General features: G+C 41.2%; 1 protein-coding gene across 1 annotated transcript in view; it reads left to right on the top strand.

The window, feature by feature from the left end:
* Positions 1-19,387, top strand: part of PKHD1 (PKHD1 ciliary IPT domain containing fibrocystin/polyductin) — a 237,594-nt gene that overhangs the window by 154,183 nt on the left and 64,024 nt on the right. Inside the window, exons 53-59 of the mRNA XM_039569948.1 lie at positions 4,826-4,939; positions 5,571-5,658; positions 8,584-8,738; positions 10,556-10,708; positions 11,063-11,941; positions 13,243-13,405; positions 15,355-15,515. Coding sequence (XP_039425882.1) covers positions 4,826-4,939; positions 5,571-5,658; positions 8,584-8,738; positions 10,556-10,708; positions 11,063-11,941; positions 13,243-13,405; positions 15,355-15,515 — 1,713 coding nt within the window. The remainder of the gene's footprint in view (positions 1-4,825; positions 4,940-5,570; positions 5,659-8,583; positions 8,739-10,555; positions 10,709-11,062; positions 11,942-13,242; positions 13,406-15,354; positions 15,516-19,387) is intronic.

The raw sequence follows: 19,387 nt of genomic DNA, 5'->3' as shown, positions 1-19,387 counted from the left end.
CTCTGCATCCCCTTCAGAAAACCTTTCAGCATCTGCCTGTTGTCTTTTTACTCTTTCCAAGCAACTCAGTATTTTTTTAACTGATTGCACCTTGTAGGTAAGAATTTGGTTCACATGTTCAAGACACCTGAATTTAGGTGCAATGTGGACACCAGCACATGAGCTGCTGTTCCAGTAGAGATCTATTCAATATAGCCAGTGGAGCCACTGCAGTCAGTGGGACTGGTAGATAGAGGTATCTAGAGAAAATCTACACTAAGAAACCTGAATGTAGGTATAAGATTCTCCCTGGAAACATGGTTCAGTTGCCTAATTATAAAGATTTTCTATTGTTCTGGGCACCCTTACGTTGTCTCCCCCTGCCTGCAATTTCTGCTTAAAAACCTCACTGTTCAGTCATTTATCCCTGTGTTGTATCTGCCAGCCTCCAGAGAGGATTTGGAGGGCACCGGAACTCAGATCTCACCCTGCGTGTCCCACCGCTTATTCCTCAAACATTCATCCTGCACTTCTGCCTGTTGGTTCCTACTCCACAGCTGTGGAGCTGTGGAACTGAGAAGTTCTGAAATCTTCTGGACATTTGGCAGAAAGAGGAAACAAAGTGAGGTCTCCTTGTCTGGCTGCTTTTCCATCTACTTTCCAGAGTGCAGCCTGAACACCTGAAGGAAGCTCCAGAAGAAGAACCAGTGGTAGATGACTGTCCAGCTGTGTATTGACCATGAGTATAAACTCCTCAGGCTTTCTAGTGACAATATGCCACAGTTTTCAAAATAGCTGGGTAGTTAGAGTCCAAGAAGTTTTGGATTCAAGAAACAGAGATAGAGGAGATGGTCCCAGCAAGATACTCAGCAAAGTCTGTTTGCCAGTGAAGGGAGGAGATCTTATCTCAGAGATTTCGTTACTCTTATATGCAACAGCTGTTGCAGAGTGTCATGTTATGGAAAAAAGAGAAGGGAGGAAACACCCACTGTTCTAGGAAAGAATTGAATGGGTTTTGCTATGGAACAAAACCCAAAACAATACAGCAAAAATCTGTCAGGAGGAACATCTGGAATAGAACTGAAATATGAAAACAATGGAAAATGCTTTTGAAACTCAACAAACTAGATCCAGACCACAGTCCAAAATAAATGAAAATCTGGACAGAAAAAACATATCTCTATTTCTGTTCTCCTTTTTTCCCTCCTTTTTTCCACATAATAGGTTTTGTCCTCTCCAGAGGCTAGACCTGTTGAAGGATTATGAACCAGCTGCAACCACCGCGCTAACAGATCCGTGTTACAATCCCAACATTTGGATCTCACACTTCTTCAGGACGGTGTGTAATCAGTGGTGAATTTATTAACAGCACAGGTTGTTTATAAACACAGGATTATCCTATATGATTGGGGGTTTTTGCACTGTGTAGTGCAACAGGAAGAACTTGTGTTTGAGGGAGCCCAGCCTCTGTCTTTAGTGCCTCCTGACCTTTTCTGCAGATCTCACTGGACATTTCCACCAGCTTTTGGTAATTTCCAGGTTGTAAGTACCCTTTTTTCCTGGTTCTCTGCCATCAGCACATTATTATCTGACTTTATGATCAATTAGGTTGCTCATCAAATTGCCAAGGCTTCCAGCAGGAGTAGGAGCATGAAGTGGGACCCATTCCTGCTCGTCTTGTGCTGGATGGGGAATTGGGCAGTTTGGTGTAGTCTTGTGTAGGACTTGCTCACCACAGGAAAGTGGGACAAGAAACCTGAAGTTTTCACATCCAAAGTCCAAAGAAGGATATTGAAAGCCCAGATCATTCACTTATGTGTTGTAGAGATCACAATTCCTGTTGTTTATGGCAGAATGAGAGTTTTAACAAAACTACTTATTACAAGAGCTGTGATTTTATAGCCAGTTACTTCATAAGGTCATGAAACTTACCCAACCCCCGTGACCTGTGTCCATCAACTATTTTGGATTCCCCTTATGGGTAAGCTAAGGTAGATGCTGCTTCCATATCTTCATTTTCATAGGCCATTCTGCTGGAATCTATTTTGACTTAGGCAAAGTATTGTAACTGCTGGACTCTGCCTAGCAGGCTGCTGCAGCCTGAAAGCTCAGCGAGGGTTTCCTAGGGCCATGCAATTTGTTGCATCCTGGAGTCCATTTCGGACAGCCCTGTGATCTGGCTCCGGCAGCTAGCAGGGTTACAACACAGTAGATGGTAAAGAAGGCAGAGAAGGGTCTCTCATGGGTTTGAGATGGCTTTAATCACATCTTGCCCCCATGACGTTCAGAGGTAGAGAGACAACACGCTCTGAGTGTGGGGTGGGTTTGTCAAGGGCCCAGGGGCGGTCCCTGGGCGGGGTTGGGGTACAGGAACAAATAGGGAGAAACCGAGGGAGTGGCCAGGGGTAGGGCAGAGAGCAGGGGGAAAGTACAGAATTAGGGGGTTAACAGGCCACCACACCAAAGTATGTATCTGAGACCCTACTCAGCTCTTCCCTTAGTTTTTCTTTCTTCTCCATTCATTTCCAGAGAGATCCTTACCTTTTCAAGACCTCTTGCCTTATTATTTTCAATATTAGAGAATCACAGGATGGGTAAAGTTGGAATGGATCACTGAAGGTCATCTAATCCAACCACCCTGCTCAAGAAGGGTCCCCTAGAGCATTCTTCACATTTTTCCTAATTCTTCTCTTCAAAATTTCTGCTGACTTTCCTAGACCATCCCTGTAATTTTTCTCCCCATTTGTGTCAGTTTGTCTGCTTACTTTCAGTATCTTCACACAATTTGGGTCCCTAAAAAAACATTGAATTCCACTGGGTTTGCAGAACCAGACCTGCTTGAGTCCATGTCCCCATTCCAGTCACTCGGGTTGTAAATCAGTGTGTGTGCCATGTTCCTGCTGTACTTGTGTAGTTTATTAATCACAAAGTTTTGTGCTTCTAAGTCAAGTGCCTTGGAGAAGCCAATTATATGATATCAAAGCTATTACCTTTATCAACTAGACCTGTAATCTCATTAGGAGACAATAACAAGGAAGTTTCACAGGACCTTTTTTTCTATAAAAGCAGGTTGATTGGCATTAATTGTATCACCCACCTTTAATGATTTATTAATTGTGTTCAGAGTTGGACATTCCATTTTTATTTATTTTCCCCTAGAATCAGTGTCAAGTTGACAGGCCTGTAATTACCTGGGGCTCTTACTTTTATCTTTGTTTGAAATATTGGCACAATATTAGCTTTCTTCAGGGGCTCTCAGACATTGTGAGTGATCCCAAAATTACTGAAGAGTCCACCTTAATTGTCCAAGGGGTTTCCTGGAAAACTCTCCAGTAGCACTTGCATTCAAGTTACTGAAATCCATGGATTTAAACCCATGGAAATATTGATGACAATAAGCAAGTATTAAGCCTATTTTTCTTTAAAATATTCTTAAAAGAAGTAGAATTTTTCTACTCATTCATGACTCCTGTGTTCTTTTGTGTCATTTACCATTTACAGTTTCCAGCCACTGAAGAATTTCTGTGAATATTATCTTCCCTTCTTTATTTTATTTTCCATTCTAAATAGTTTTATTATGACCTTTGTTTCTCACTCTGGCTGTATTTTTGATTCGTGTGGTTTTGGTTTTTTTTAACAAGGATAACATTTCTTAATCTGTTGTGCTTTTTTGGACTAAAATTTATGATTTTTAGCTAAATGTAGATGTAATTCTTTTAAGGGAGTGACAAGTTCCAGTTCATCCTATAAACCTCCATTTCCAATCCTTTGTATGTGCTTGTTAAGTCTGGAAGCCTACTTAAAAATGGTTTTAAAACTGAGCTGATAATTGAATATATCAGAGGATTTTAACTGACTTAACTAGAATAGTAAGTGTTTTGTAACCAGGATTAAAAAATATGTGAAATTGTACCTAATTCCTGGTTTTCCTCTTTCCAAACTACAGTTATGGGAGTTTAAACAAGGAAATCAAAGCTGGTTTTGGTGGACGATGGACACAGAAAGATAATTCCCTCCATGTCCCCAGAGAATATGTGAGCTCACTGCTGTGAGATATGTTAGATGGGGAGCATGCAAGTCTTGTACTGTTTGCCTTTTACCCAATAAAAAGCTGTACAGAGAATTTAAATATCCTCAGTTATCAGTCAGACGCTGGTGGGAGAACAATGAATTGTTTTATTGATTTCACTTAAATAAAAAAAGGCTCTTAAAGCAAAGTGTTTCTTTAGGATACAAAATCAGCTCTCTTTTCCAAACTAGTAATTTTTAAATATTAAAAGAACATGACAGGCCAGCTAATTTTGTACAGATATGTATATAGTTTTTAGTTCTACATCTGCTGCAGTTTTCTGTTGCATAATTGATTTAATCTCTAATTTTAAAGGAACGCTGAACTCCTTTACTGGACTCCGCATACATTTCTCCAGGGCAAAAGCTGTCCTACTTTTTCCTCCTTAGTGTCTGTTTAGTGCTGGGCCATTTTCTTCTGAAACTGTAAACTACCCATGGTGAAAGAAACGAAGGCAAATTTGGAATACAATTTACTGTGCAGACTTATCACCATTGCACACACCAAAACTTGGGCACTTTCTTTCTCCCTACTTTTTTTCCTCAGTCTTTCAGTTTTCCCCATCCTTGCTACACGATTGCCCTGAAACGGGTGAAATTGTGAAGGAGCAAAAAGGCAAAAACAGGTTGAGAAAGGAAATATTAATTCAGCCATTTAAATATTCCTTTAAAATGAGATTGACATGGATTTCCCCCCTAGTTTCCCTCCCATTTTCAGCATCACAGAAGCCATGGATACCTTTGTAGTAGGTTTGATGCTGTTTTGTCTTTATTGTAGGCTCTTCTCTGCATCCCCTAGAAAGGGATTTAAAGCTGCTGTTCCTTCTTCGGGCATCTGAAGGGATTTACTGTGATCGTCTGGAGGATATAAATGTCCACCCAGGAAGTATTGGTATGAAACACAAATTCCCCTTTTCATAGGGAACTAATTTTTGGTTATATCCAAATCTACCACTGTGGAAACTGTTACTATGTTTTACAGATTAGCCTCAAACGAAAGTGCACATATTTTTGAGCTAAGGTTTAATCTTCTGGGACATGTCATCTATATGAAAAGTTTCTGTATTTTGACTTTTTGCTCTGGTTTTGGATCCATTTTCCAGAGGGAAAAAAATTAAAGTTCATGGCCCAGAAAGATGAATAATAGCTGCATAGTTTTTTGTATCTTTCATTTCTGGAATTTTTACCTAATTTGTTTACTTACATAATTTTTTTTAATGGTAGATATCATTGTCTGCAATTCCTTCAATTCTGTGTCAGTGAGACTTCTGTGGTAAAATCCCCTCTCTTGCCTGTACATGTGATGGTCATTTTACTTTATTGATGATTTATTGCTTGTTCACTTTGTATTTTGAGTGGAGGCTTTGTGCTGTTCTTACGCTTTTCATAAAATATAGAAATATACTTTAATATGTATAAATATTTCCATATATTTAATTATTGCTTCAGTTCTTCGCAAGCCTCTTTTCCCCTTTACCTTTGGAATCTCCTTCTGGTTTTCTTTTTTTTTTTTTTTTTCCCAGGTGTTTATGGACAGGTGCAAATTTATAGTGCTTATCCTAAAATACCTTGGACACATCTGGGAACTAATGTTGCTCCTGGCAATGAAAGGTGGTATTTTGCCCAAATATGCTTTCAAACACTAAATTGTGGCTCCTGTTCCTATTATTTGTATTAATGTTCCTATGAGTAGCATTATTCTTTTCATTTGTGATGGGCTCTGTTTAAATCATGTCTAGATAAAAAACAAACAAACAAACAAACAACTAGGTTACAGAAAATTGCACCATGATGGGGAGGTTGATGATCTTTAAGGTCCCTTCCAACACAGATTAATTCTAAAGGAATCCAAATTCATCCAAGGATGAATGAAGCTAAGTTTTCCTTCCTTCCTTCCTTCCTTCCTTCCTTCCTTCCTTCCTTCCTTCCTTCCTTCCTTCTTTCCTTCCTTCCTTCCTTCCTTCCTTCCTTCCTTCCTTCCTTCCTTCCTTCCTTCCTTCCTTCCTTCCTTCCTTCCTTCCTTCCTTCCTTCCTTCCTTCCTTCCGAATTCCTTCCTTCCGAATTCCTTCCTTCCGAATTCCTTCCTTCCTTCCTTCCTTCCTTCCTTCCGAATTCCTTCCTTCCTTCCGAATTCCTTCCTTCCTTCCTTCCTTCCTTCCTTCCTTCCTTCCTTCCTTCCTTCCGAATTCCTTCCTTCCTTCCTTCCTTCCTTCCTTCCTTCCTTCCTTCCTTCCTTCCTTCCTTCCTTCCTTCCTTCCTTCCTTCCGAATTCCTTCCTTCCTTCCTTCCTTCCTTTCCTTCCTTCCTTCTTCCTTCCTTCCTTCCTTCTTCCTTCCTTCCTTCCGAATTCCTTCCTTCCGAATTCCTTCCTTCCTTCCTTCCTTCCGAATTCCTTCCTTCCTTCCTTCCGAATTCCTTCCTTCCTTCCTTCCTTCCTTCCTTCCTTCCTTCCTTCCTTCCTTCCTTCCTTCCTTCCGAATTCCTTCCGAATTCCTTCCGAATTCCTTCTGAATTCCTTCCTTCCTTCCGAATTCCTTCCTTCCTTCCGAATTCCTTCCTTCCGAATTCCTTCCTTCCTTCCTGCCTTCCTGCCTTCCTGCCTTCCTTCCTTCCTCCCTCCCTCCCTCCCTTTCAGCCAGACCTATCAAGACCTCAGTGGAAGAGTTCCCATCTGGGTAGAGGTGGAATATCAGCATTTAGGGAAGGAATTATTTGGGAAATGACTGCAAAGATGGGCAGTGGAAGCACAAAGACCTCACCAGTGGGACTCATCTGTTGTGAGATCTCTCAGATTTGTGTGTTCACTGTAGATTACTTGTTTAGGAATTGCTTTGTAGCTGATCCTGATCCAAACCCTGCAACATTAGGATCACCCTCGGGAAATTCTTCTCCTTCCCTGACTAAGATGAGAGCTCAGAGTAAGCAGATTCTTGACTGAAGTATGACAGTTGAACACTTGGATGAAATGGATCCAGGCTGGATCTGGGCTGCTGCCCAGATATTTTATATGAAATATCATGAGGTGCTAAGATACAAGTGTTTGGAGTCAATTCATGCACATTAAATGCAGCACACAGAAATGTTTCCATTGTTGAAAGAAAGGAAAAATAAAGCCCTATTTTTCATTAAAAGTCTACAAATAGTGAGCTAAGAATTAGTGTCTTTGGATGCAGGAAATAGGTAAGTCAGTCCTGGAATATGAAAGCTGAAGGAAAATGAAAGCTGAAGGAAGTGGATTTTATTGAAGGAGAGGAGCTGCTCTCTATCCTTTTCCAGCATGAATCAGCACATAATTTAAGGAAGGACTTTCCTGCCATTTCAGAAGATATGCAGTGATTCCTCTAAGCAAAAAAAAAAAAACTCCAAAAACAAACAACATAAATTTTTTTGTGGATTTCTCTACTAATATTCACCGGTGCTGTACACTGTAAGTGCTCATCTGGAACCTACTCATCTTTGAAAAATATTGTGAAAAGATACTCTGGAAAAACTTGAAAACATCCCTTTAGGAATCTCCTTTCTCTCTGCACTTCTGTCACTCTAGACTGCATGTGGGGCATTCTCTGAATTCACTCAGTGCTCTCCTTTCTCAGTAATTCCCTGAGGAGTTTAGATCATCACCTGGCCAGCAGCAGTCACCCTGTAAGAGGACAAGGTGTTTATCAAATAGAGATAAACACTGATCATTATTCATTTTGCTGCCACTAAATGCTTTTGTTTTCTTTATGTGAAGCTAAAAATCCCCTGAACTACTAATACAACTTTGACTGTAAAAGGGGATCTTCAGTTCAAGATTAAAACAACTAAATATAGGACTCAGTGTTCAATAGCCAGCAGAGTTTTAAGTGCTGGTGCCTAGAGGGTGTTCAGCTACCAAAAGCAGCATTCAGGTACCAAAACAGAGGGTTTGTGTCTGTCTGAGCTGTCTTTAAGTCCCCTCCATGGCTTGCACCTTTGTCTCCAGGAACGCTCCAGGAACCAGTCCTGTCACATCTGTCAGGTATCCTGGGATATCTCAGATAGCAAGAGGTGCTCTTGTTTAGGGAATCAAATCCTGCTCAAAGTTCCCAATTCAGAGAACTGAATCGCCTTCCACCCACTACTGACTGCACCAACCAGCTCTAGTGGAAGCTTAGATGTCAAGTGCAGACAGCCACTCTACCCTGCACATGATTGTTGTCTAAATCCAAAGTGGACTTTCAGCTCTGTAAGGTATTCCTTGCACCAAAAATGGTCCGACATGTCTTTTGGAGGCAGCTGGAGCCCTGGAAATGCTGTACTGGTATTGTATATGTTGTTAATCAATGGTGTGAAATACATGCTTCAGGATTAATTTCCTCCCACATATTTCAGACATCTGTTTTTGCAGAGAGCCCTAAAGGGGCTTTTCCTGCAGCATAGCCTGTGGATTCTTTTTTTCTTTTTTTTTTTTTTTTTTTGAGATCTCCCTGAGCAAAACTGTTCATTTTTAATGAAATTTGTGAGCATAACTCTCGTAAGTGTAATGACATTAAGTTTATATCATGGGGTTACAGGATTTTTGTGGAGGATGAAGTAGATTGGGATCAAGGTGGAGATTTTGTCATCAGCTCTTCTTCCTATGAAGCCCATCAGGCTGAAGTAGTTACACTTAAAGAAGTCCATGGTCATAATATAAGAATTCATGAACATCTTCTGCACAGGCACATTGGTAAGGAATTTTTCTCTCCTTTTTCTGAGAGTTTTCTTCTGAAGTATTGAGTTTCCATTTCATATCTCAGCAGAATCAATTTTACTTCCTTGAGGTATCTTAATTTCTCTCTCCATATACTTTTTTCCTTGCTGATTCTAACATGAATTTCTGTGAGCAGAATCAATTCAGTGCTGAATAGTTTGGGAAAACTTTCTGGTGTTTCGAGTTGAACTGGCTCACAGGGAGAGATGGTAACTGAAATTTTAAAGGAAAAAAGAAATGTAGGATTTTAGGCCCTTTGCACAATTTCCATGGCATGTCAAAAACCTGGAAAACAATTAAACCCCACCCTTTTCTCAAGTGTCAAAGTAATTACACTCATAAAATTTCAAGTAGAAAACTTTGTCAATTCCATGGCATGAAATTAATTATTTATAAACTAATATCTAAATAAACATAAAATCTGCATATAGCTCTATTTTTTGTGTAGTTTGCATGGGATCTATATTTATGTGGAAAAAGAGATGCAGTGTTGATAATTATTTACTTTTATTTCAGTAAATTTATTACCATCTATTTAACAAAAACCAAGGAATTTTATTGAGAGGTCAAAATCTGAACCTTCAAACCAAGGATTTTTGTGCATATCAAATTTTTTTTTAATTTGATCTTTATTCCAGCCAACAGGCACAGAAATGAGTATAATGGATAAAAAGATCCAGAAATATCATGTTTTAAATGGCGAATGTTTAAATGTCTGCACCAGTAATCAAAGCTTCACTTGGAACAGAGCTCTGTTCTGCAATTATCCACAGTGTTAATCAAGAGTAGACTCCATGGCACAGTTTTTATGACAATTGCCTTTTTCAAACAAAATGTGCAGTTCAAAGCACAGCACATCTAGACTTCATTTCCCGTAGTTTATGCATTTTAGGCCTTCCTTTTTAGTTGATGTAGGTATAATAAATGTATCATGAGGTGAAATTACTTCTTACACATTGAGTAATGCAGCAGTTGTTAGATACAGCTGAAAAAAAGGACTGATGGGACAATTAAAAGGTAAATACTGGGTTTTGCCTGGGCAAATGTGGATACCTGCAGTAAATGTTCACACATGAGCCAGTCACTCTCAGTTCCCTTGATAATTAAAGCAGAAAAATACATACAATGCATACTTCTCATTTGTACTTCATCTGCCCCTAAAGCAGGTGTATGAAATACACAACAAATTGCACTTCAGATTCACGTATTTCTCTCCATTGTGCGTAAAAACAGTTTGGATAACTAAATCACATCTGCAGGCGTCTTAAGTCATCTGAGATTAATCCAAGCTAGACAGCTGCATAAAGTTGTGCAAAAGTCTCCTTTAGAAAGGCATTGAAAAAAGGTATTTGAAAATCCTTTTTGGAAAACACACGCAAGCAAGACTCTGTAGCAAAGAGGTTTTTGGCATTGATGTTAGTCTGATCCTGAGGAAAATTCATGGAGATCAACTCTGCAGTGTGCTGATGAGTAACTCCAACACACAGAGCTTATAAAAAATGAAGTGTGAACCTGTTCATTGCTTTGGCACCTGCACACCACAGGGGAAAGGTTTAGCACCTTCTTGTTCTAAAAATGATATATCCTGGTAAAATATAAGGGCATGGTGAATATTTGATGGGCAGGTGGCCTTTCTGGTTTTGTGTTGATGCACGTGGATTGTGCTGGGGGTGGAACGCACCTGAATGTCAGTGCAGATTCTGCAGAGGAGCTGTCAGGATTTATGTCCCTCAAAGCCCTGGTTTATAGGTATGATAGACACTTATCACATTTGCTTTCTTGAAACTCCCCAGGGCGTCCCCATGACACAGAAGATGGCAGACGCATCTCTTTGGCTGCGGAGGTTGGGCTCCTAACACGGAACGTGCAGATCCAGTCGGATGTGGCTTGTGCTGGGAGGATGCTGGTGGGACACTTCACAGACTCCAGCGGGATGGAGTTTGAAGGTAGTTGAGATTCACCTGTCCTCATCAATCACACCGGTTCTTCCCAAGAAAGAGGTGCAGGAACATGTGTATCAATTCACATGTGCCTTGAAAGTCAGAACAAACTGACTGTCAGCAAGTATGAAACGTGATCACCACGAAAAGTTCATAAATACAGAAGATATTTTAAAATGGGCTGCTCTGTGTTTTGTGGCATTTTACTATGACTTTGCATATATATATTAACAAATACCCATCACTACAATACACTGAAAAAGTGCCTGCTATTTTATGTCTGAGTGTTGTTAACATGGTTGTCCTTACCTGTTCTTAAGTAATATGAGCTTTTATTTCACTCCTGTTATCTCATTGCAGGTGCTCTTCAACTCTTAAATATTCAATTTTTGAACTTTGGGCCTCCTCAGCTTTCTGCTATTGAATTCAGGAATGTATCCCAGGAGTCCTCAGTGGTGTCATCCAGCATTAGTGGCAGCTGTGGAGCTGGCATTAAAGAAATCATGAGCAGTGGGATCTTGTTGCACGATAATGTGATGTTCAACACCACTGGACCTGGCATTGATGTGGAAGGGAAAAATCACTCTCTCATCAGGAACCTTGTTATTCTGAGCAGGCAGCCAGCAGGTTCATTAAACTGGGTTGCTGGCATCAAGGTGAACCTGGCCACTGGTGTCTCCCTTTGTGGCAATGCTGTGGCAGGATCTGAGAGAATTGGCTTCCATGTCAGGGGCCAGGAGTGTTCACTAGATGGAGAATATTGCAGTGGAAATGTGGCCCATTCAAGTCTCCATGGCTTTCACCTGTACCAGGAAGATGGATTTCAGACCTGCACTAGAATCACAGGTTTTCTGTCCTATAAGAATTATGACTATGGTGTCATGGTCCACCTTGGAGGCAGCGTTATCGTGGAAAATGTGGTGCTGGTGGACAACACTGTGGGACTCCTGGCAGTGGTGCGCTGTGTCTATGCCGAGCAATGCTACATGGGGAAAGAATTCATAGAACTTAAAAACTCCACCATTGTCGCAACAAGCTCGACTTTTGACTGCCTCAGAGACAGGATCAAGCCTCACTCAGCTGATGCAACAGCCCAGGACCGACCTCCACGCTACCCTCTAAGAGGCCGTGTTGGGATTTTATGGCCCACGTTTACCACTGTTCCCAGCCAAAGGCCAGAGGATCCCTGGCACAAAGCTGGTCATTGTCCAAAAGCCCTGGGAATCATGAGGCTGAAAGGTTGGTCTTCTGCTTCCACTGGCCAGACTGTTCTGTTACTGTTTTTCTTCACTAATTTAGTTTTTCCAGTTGAAGTTGCAACCTCCCACAAATGGATGTGAGAAATCAGAACCTCAGTGAAGCTGATAACAGAATTCTTCTACAACTTGATGCAGTTTAATTAAGAAAAAGTATTATTTGATATTTTTCACTTCCTGAATCTACTGCAGGATAACTGTTGCCCATAGAAGCTGTGGCTGCCCCATACCTGGAAGTGTTCAGGGCCAGACTGGATGGGGCTTGGAGCAACCTGGGCTAGTGGAAGGTGTCCCTGGCCATGGCAGGGTGTTGGAATGAGATGATCTTTAAGGTCCTTTCCAAACCAAACCATTCTTAGATTCAATGATTCAATGATAATTATGTCCTGTGATAATGTATGTTCTACCTCACACTTACCTGCCTTCTGTGTTACTTTTCCAATTGATTCATCTCTCCAACACACAGTTACCTCTGCCTAAATAAAATACCAAATTGGAGAAGTGAATATCACAGTATAGGATTGTCACAGAACACAATAACTACAGCTCACAGAAGCAATTATGACCTTTATTGGTGTAAGGGATTGCACAAGAGGAGTAGAGTTCTGTTATGTATCCTAGATCTTTGTTTCAAATGAATTTTTCAGTCCCCAGTGCAGTATTTGCATATAGCAGAACCCTTTGCAATGGTGGGATCTAAATACCTCACTGCTTTTCATGTCTGTATTCCTCACTGCTATTAACTTTTGCAAGAAAATTCATTATCCTTGTTTTACTGAAGAATAAGAGAGATAGAGGAAGACAAGTAGAGTTGCGCAGAGTCTCACAAAAAATTAATGGCAAAATATGGATTTTGGAGCTGCACAAGAGTTGAGTGCCAGAGCCAAGTATGTGTCATCATACCCTGCCTGTCTTATTTCTGGCGAGTAGAAAAAACATCAGGTTGTTATTTAACTGGTTCTTACTTATTTAAATGAAAATATATTAAATACTCTTGCTTTTTCTTTTCTTTCGCAGTAACTATTTCCTTTGATTTAATTTCCTATGGATATGACTTGTTTTGTGTCAACTTAGGATATAATTTGGCTATGGAGTATTCTAAAGCCACATGAAGATCTATGAACAGTGCTATTAGTCTGATTTAAAAATAATTTGTACAGATATATATGGGAGCAATTTGACGTGGAAAACATCACAGGAAAAAAACCCCCAACTTTCCTATCTCTAGTTATGGCACTCTTTTAACCACTTTTCCTTGCTTGATCTTCTCTTAATCCCTGGCAGAAGTCACCTTTACTGGTTTTACAAAGAGCTGCTACAGTGAAGACAGGGATGTCTGTATCATGTCAAATGCTGATCATTTAGGCATCATGCCTCTCATCACAGCAGAGACATCAAGGATGTTACATGTCAGTGAGAAGAACAAGTTCTACTTTCATCCAACAAGGTAAAATGCTTCATTCTGAACTATCTTTTTTTTTAAAAAAACCCCATACAGCTACATCTTTGAAACTATCCTCCCCTCATCTCTGTTCTTGTACTGCTCCTGTCTGACAAAAATGAACAAGCTCCTACATCAAACAAACATGCACGGGAAAACTCAAATGCAGAAAAAAAAAAGAAATGGAAAAACACCACCAAATTTAGTTTAGGGCAATCTTTTATAATTTTTGTTTCAAATTCCATCAAGATGCATCTCCAGACCAATCCTCTTGGATTTCTCCTTTTCCTGACATTTGTGTAGCAAAACAAGCCTCACATATCCCATTTCTTAAACCCCCATCCTGAGCATCTCTGACTTCTCAGCCTCAGGCTTCAAAAAATGTCAGGACCTCCAGGAAAAAACCCTGAGACAGGGAATGTCCTTTTGGTCGGGGAAGCGTGGCTTGATTTGTGCCTGCGAGATCACATCAGAAATGTTGATCAGCACCAGGCAGGCTGTGAGATGTCAAATGATTGCCAGAACTGCTCCTGCCCAGGGAGAATATCATCTGTGAGTGTTGAGGAAGGAGGGGAGAACTTCATCTGTAACCTTAAGTCACTGCTGGTTGCAGTGGTTTAGACATACCACATCCAATGGAAACCACATGCCTATTTATTTATTGCAGTCACTGAACACAATACAGAGGCTATGTCAGGAAAGCCTTGAAGTAGCAAAAAAAAATTCCAGCGTGGACTCCACTTGCCAGTCAAAAATAATTGGAGGTGTCCCACACTGCTATGTTTAGAGCCCCTCCAGCCTTCTGCCAGAATTTCTTATTTTATTCTATATTTTTGCTTTCTGCTCTGGGCATTAGTTTGCGTGTAGATTTCTGAGCCCTGTCCAACTTGTCAGCTCCCATTATGTTTCACTCTTGTATCCATCCCACAATATTCTGCTGGTAGTGAGCTGCTGAATACCCAGTCCAGTGCAAGAGCTGGTGATTTTCAAATATGAGGAATGCACATGGATTACTGAATGCTTCCTTGGGAGGCTGCTGAGCCTCTGAGGGTGGTTACATCTCCCAGTGCTCCTCATGCAATATCTACATGCATTTATTTAATCCACCTCTGCAGCTGCTGAGCTTGATCCAGGCTGTGGCTGCATTGTTCTGCTTCAGCATCCTGAAGGGATATCTTGATCAATGTGTTCTGTCAAAGAGAAGATGAGCATTGCCTTGGAGCAAGAGAGGAAATAGAAACATCAGGGGAAATAGCAAATCCATGAAGCACTTTTCTTGTCCTGTTGGTAGACCTAACCAGCAGAAATGCTGGATCTGTTGAGAGATGGTCAAGAACTGAACTGTCAGGATCAGAGGAGGTCTTTGTTCTCTGCCTCTTTTGAGCTGGGTTGACTGGGGGAATTGGCCTTTTTGTTCCTCTGCCCTTACTGCAAATCTCTGCTGATACCTGTTTGCCCCATTCAAGGTACCAGCAGTCAGGTTTTCTCAGCCTGAGACCAAAAAATTCTGCATTTTCTTCAAGGTTTCATGTGAATCCATGTAGCAATCTGAAAATGTTTCCATGGACTTCTCTGGAGTATAAGTCTTTTCATTGTATTGAATTCTGCCATGGGTGTGAGATGCTCAGATCACCAGTTCCTTTAAGCTGTGTTGAACCTTTAGTCAATCTGCAATTAAAAGCAATTCAGCTCACTGCACTTTAGTGATCCAAAAATTAGGCATGTGATCCAAACACACTGACCTTCTGTAGTCGATATAGGCCCTTGTTTAGAAAAAGATTAATCTCAGCTGTCCTATATTTTTCTCACATGAGATGTGTTCCCCTCAACAACCCTGTCTTGTTACAGGTACCTTCCTCTGTGGCAGCCAGTCTTTAATGACCTGCATAGAAATTTATAGGCTTTCCTGGCTGTTCCAAGCCACCAACAATAACATTACCTTCCCTACCTATCAGTGTACAAACCTCTGAAGACACCATGCTCCCTGAAAAGAGATGCAAAGGCTCAAGGAAAGCCCTTTTCAAGGATTTGGATGGAGGTGTCCTGGATCTAGAGCCACCTGTCTCTGTTTTCCCAAAGTCAGAATTTGAATGGACACAGTTCTACTCAGAAGCTGGTAAGTGCCCCTGTGCTGGCGGGAGTGTTTGCAAAGCCATGCAGACATTTGAGCCATGAGGTGTGACTTTCACTGACATCTGCAACTGAGGCTGAGGTGATGGTGGTCCCAGTTGTTTGATTGCTTTCCAGGATGGATGTAGTGAATTGTGCTGTAGAGGTCTGGGGTGACTCATTGTGCAGCTCTGTGTCCACCACTTCCTCTCTGCCTTCTTGCAGAATCATTTCACCTGGCATCTTTAGCCCCCCTTTAGAGTCTGATTCACTGGATTGGATGGTACAAAGAAACTCTTCCCTGTGAAGGTACTGAGGCCCTGGCACAGGCTGCCCAGAGAAGCTGTGGCTGCCCCATCCCTGGAAATGTTCAAGGCCTGGTTGGGTGGAGCTTGGAGCAAGCTGGGATAGTGGAAGGTGTCCCTGGCCATTGCAGGGGGTGGAATGAGGTGATTTTTAAGGTCCCTTCCAACCCAAACCATTCTGTGATTTTATGATTCTGCCTGCCCCTTGCAAAGCCCTCTGAGAGCATTAAGGGACACATGCCATGAAAACACCACATAACTGCAAAATAATGCCAATAATTGGCCCCACAAGGATTTTCATCCACATCCCACAGAGGAGATAATCAAGCTGAAAACCCACTCCAGAAGTTTGATGACCCCTCTGTTAGAAAAAGGCCCATTCTGCTCAGTAACCACTTTCTGAAGGCTCCCACAGCAAGGTTCCATTCTCCTTCTGATTAAAACTCATCTTTCTGATTCCAAATAAACTCTTTAATTGCAAGTAGTGTTCCCTGTGCCTGCTGCTGATGGTGGCCATTTTGCTGTAGAGATGCATAGTTTGTGACTCTGCTGGTATGGGAGACTGATGGGAGGGACTGTAATTAATCCTGTTTTCCTTCACACTCTAAAACTGATTAAACACATGAAGAACTTTAATCTTTAAACAAAATGTGTAAGGTTTTTCCTCAAAGGATCCCGCTCTAGCTGGCTGCTTACAGAGTTGATTAATGTGTTGTCTAGATGCAAACACTGATTTTTAGTGTACCTTTACCACCCTAATTATGAATCACATCCAAGCACTAATGCTCTGGCACTATTACTACTTAGCACCTGCATATTAATGACTATATTTACATACAAAACCTGGATTTTATTCAGATTGCCACCATTTTTAGCACATCCTAGCACACAGTCATAGGTGTAAGAGGAATCGCCACCATCTAAAGTGCGCTGAGGGTGCAACCTTCACTCCACAGGGTTTATCTCCTTGTGTAATGGAGGTAACAGCATATGGTAAATGTTGCCTGCCTCTGAGGCTACCATGAAATTGCTGTGTTTTCTTTTTGCTGCCCAAATCTGAACGGGGGTATTTTTCCCCTTCCCTTCACAAATGTGTGTTAAATTCCTCTGCCTTTCTCGTTCTGACCTGAGGTTCCTTTTGTCTCGAGGTTGACATTTGGAAAAAGGCAGAGCTTGATGATAAGGTGAATTCATGGTTGTCTTCTTCCCTTCTCTCCCTCCTCCTTCTCCTTCTGGAAAGTTGTAGCATTGAGTATTTTTCACAGTGCAATGCAGGCTCCCAGGATAGACAAATTGGGGAAAAATCTCAACTTTCCTGCTCCCACTGATCTTCTGCCAACAGGAACCAGGGCACTTATCATCCTCCTGTTCTGGCCACTGATGAGGCCAAACCTCTAGCCCTGTGTTCATTTTTGAGCTCCTCACTGCAAGAAAGACATTGAGGGGATGGAGTGTGTCCCCAGAAGGGAAAGGAGCTGGGGAAGGGTCTGGAATATAAGTCCTATGAGGAGCAGCAGAGGGAGATGAGGTTCCTTAGTCTGGAGAAAAGAAGGCTCAGGGGGACTCCCTACAACTCCCTGAAAAGAGGGATCTGCCTCTTCTCTCAGGAAACTAGTGATAGGTCAAGAGGACATAGCCTCAAGTTGCACCAGGGATGATTCAGGCTGGATATTAGGAAAAATTTCTTCCCAGAAAGGGTGGTTGGGCATTGGACCAGGTTTCCCAGGGCAGGAGTGAAGCCACCATCCCCGGAAGCATTAAGAAAACCAAGTAGATATGGCCCTTTGTGATACGGTTTAGTGGGCAAGGTGGCATCCATTCAGTCTGGACTTGATGACCTTGGAGGCCTTTTCCAGCCTTAATGATTCTGTAGGACCCAATTCCCCCTTGGCATGACAGTGCTTCAAGGCCAGTGAAGATGGTGGTGTTGTCATACAATTATAAAATCATAGAATGGCTTGGAAGGGGCACTGGAACTGGATGATCTTTAAGGTCCATTCCAACCTGTCTTGGGATGACTTTATGATGTGTATCCCATATCGCTGCCCTATGCCCAGAAATTAATTTCTGTGCCTTTTTATGCCTTTAAACTGAGCCTGAGAGGGGGAAGGAAAAACTGAGCAAAACTTTTTCAAAGCAGTTTGCAGCTTGTTCAAGGTCACACAGAGATAGAAACTTTTTTCCAGCTGCAGCAGGGGAGGGAGGAGGCACCCGGCTTGCTGCTGCCTGGTCAGCTTTTGGCCAGTTGTTCAGTTTCTTTTTTTCCGGAGAGAGACTGAGAGTTGAACATTTTCCTTCCCTGGAATTTCGGATTTTCTCCCTTTTCTACTGGACTGCTTCAATATCAGAGCACATCAGGAGGACTTTCACCTGAGCGCAGAGGGCCAAGCCCCAGCTCCGAGGAGACCAAAGGGAGGACTCTAACATTTTCCCAGGTTTTTTCTCCACAGTGAGAGATTTTTATTATTTAGCATTATTGTCCTTTTCCCATGTGTTTGTTAAATAGTTTTTCTCTCTTTCACTTTCCTTTGAGGAAAATTTATTTTTTCCCAAACCTGGTGGGGGAGGGGTGGTGACCTGCCTTCTCTCAGAGGATATATTTCTAAATTTGGCCAAACCAGTACACAACCCAAACCACTATATGATTTTATGATTCTATGATACAGATGTATATATATGTTCACTTCAAGCTTCCACTTTGGCCAATCAGATTGAAATTACTGTCCCTTACCCATTTCTAGATACTCCAATTACTCCATGGAGAGCAAACAGAAACACTCAATACACTTCAGGGATGCAAAAGCTATGGAGATGTTTTATCAGAATAAGGAATATCACAAGGAAGAGGCTGTGAGAGCCATAACTGGGCCACAGGGGATCACTCAGAATGATATTAATGCTCCTGAACTCACATGATGTCTTTTATTGAAGGTGCAATTGGTACAGAATTTATGAAAATTATTATTTCTATACCCACTTTTTTTTCCCATTTGTTTTCCCAAACTTTTACCTGCTGAGTTCACTCTTTGCTCATAGACCAAGCTTTTTATTGTGACTTTCTGAAGAAGCAGAATTGTTCACTTCGAAATGAAGTTTTAGTTTTCTGGATAAACCACAGAATTCAGAAAAAAAGAACAAAACGGGAGGGAACAGATCCAAGACTTTTGTTGCTATTATTATTTCTACTGCAAGAAAAAAAGAGTAACAACAAAGTGGGTTTGAGTCCAACAAAGCATAATTACTTTTTATTATGAGAGTCCTTTTTAATCTTTTTTTTTTGTCTTTCAAATATAATGCTGAAAAAGTTTAAAATTAAATGTTTTCCAACACCCTCCTCCCTAAATAATTTATGAGGAACTTTCAAAGTACTATTTTTCAAATTATCCAAAACAATTTAATGAGTTTAACATGAATTTGTAATTATTTAAATCTCTTTGAGCTGCCATTTTTTGGATGACAAAATGTTTTTCTCCTAAAACTCATGTCTAGAGCAAGCCTCTTGCAAAAGAGCTTGGGGCCAGGCCTGGAGCACTAAATGGTTCCATGATACAGGAAATACCAGAATCATAAGCTG

This window comes from Corvus cornix, chromosome 3 (assembly GCF_000738735.6).
Source record: "Corvus cornix cornix isolate S_Up_H32 chromosome 3, ASM73873v5, whole genome shotgun sequence".
In the NCBI taxonomy this organism is placed as follows: domain Eukaryota; kingdom Metazoa; phylum Chordata; class Aves; order Passeriformes; family Corvidae; genus Corvus; species Corvus cornix.
The sequence above is the reverse complement of the archived record's forward strand: the minus strand, read 5'-3'. Positions and strand labels throughout refer to the sequence as shown.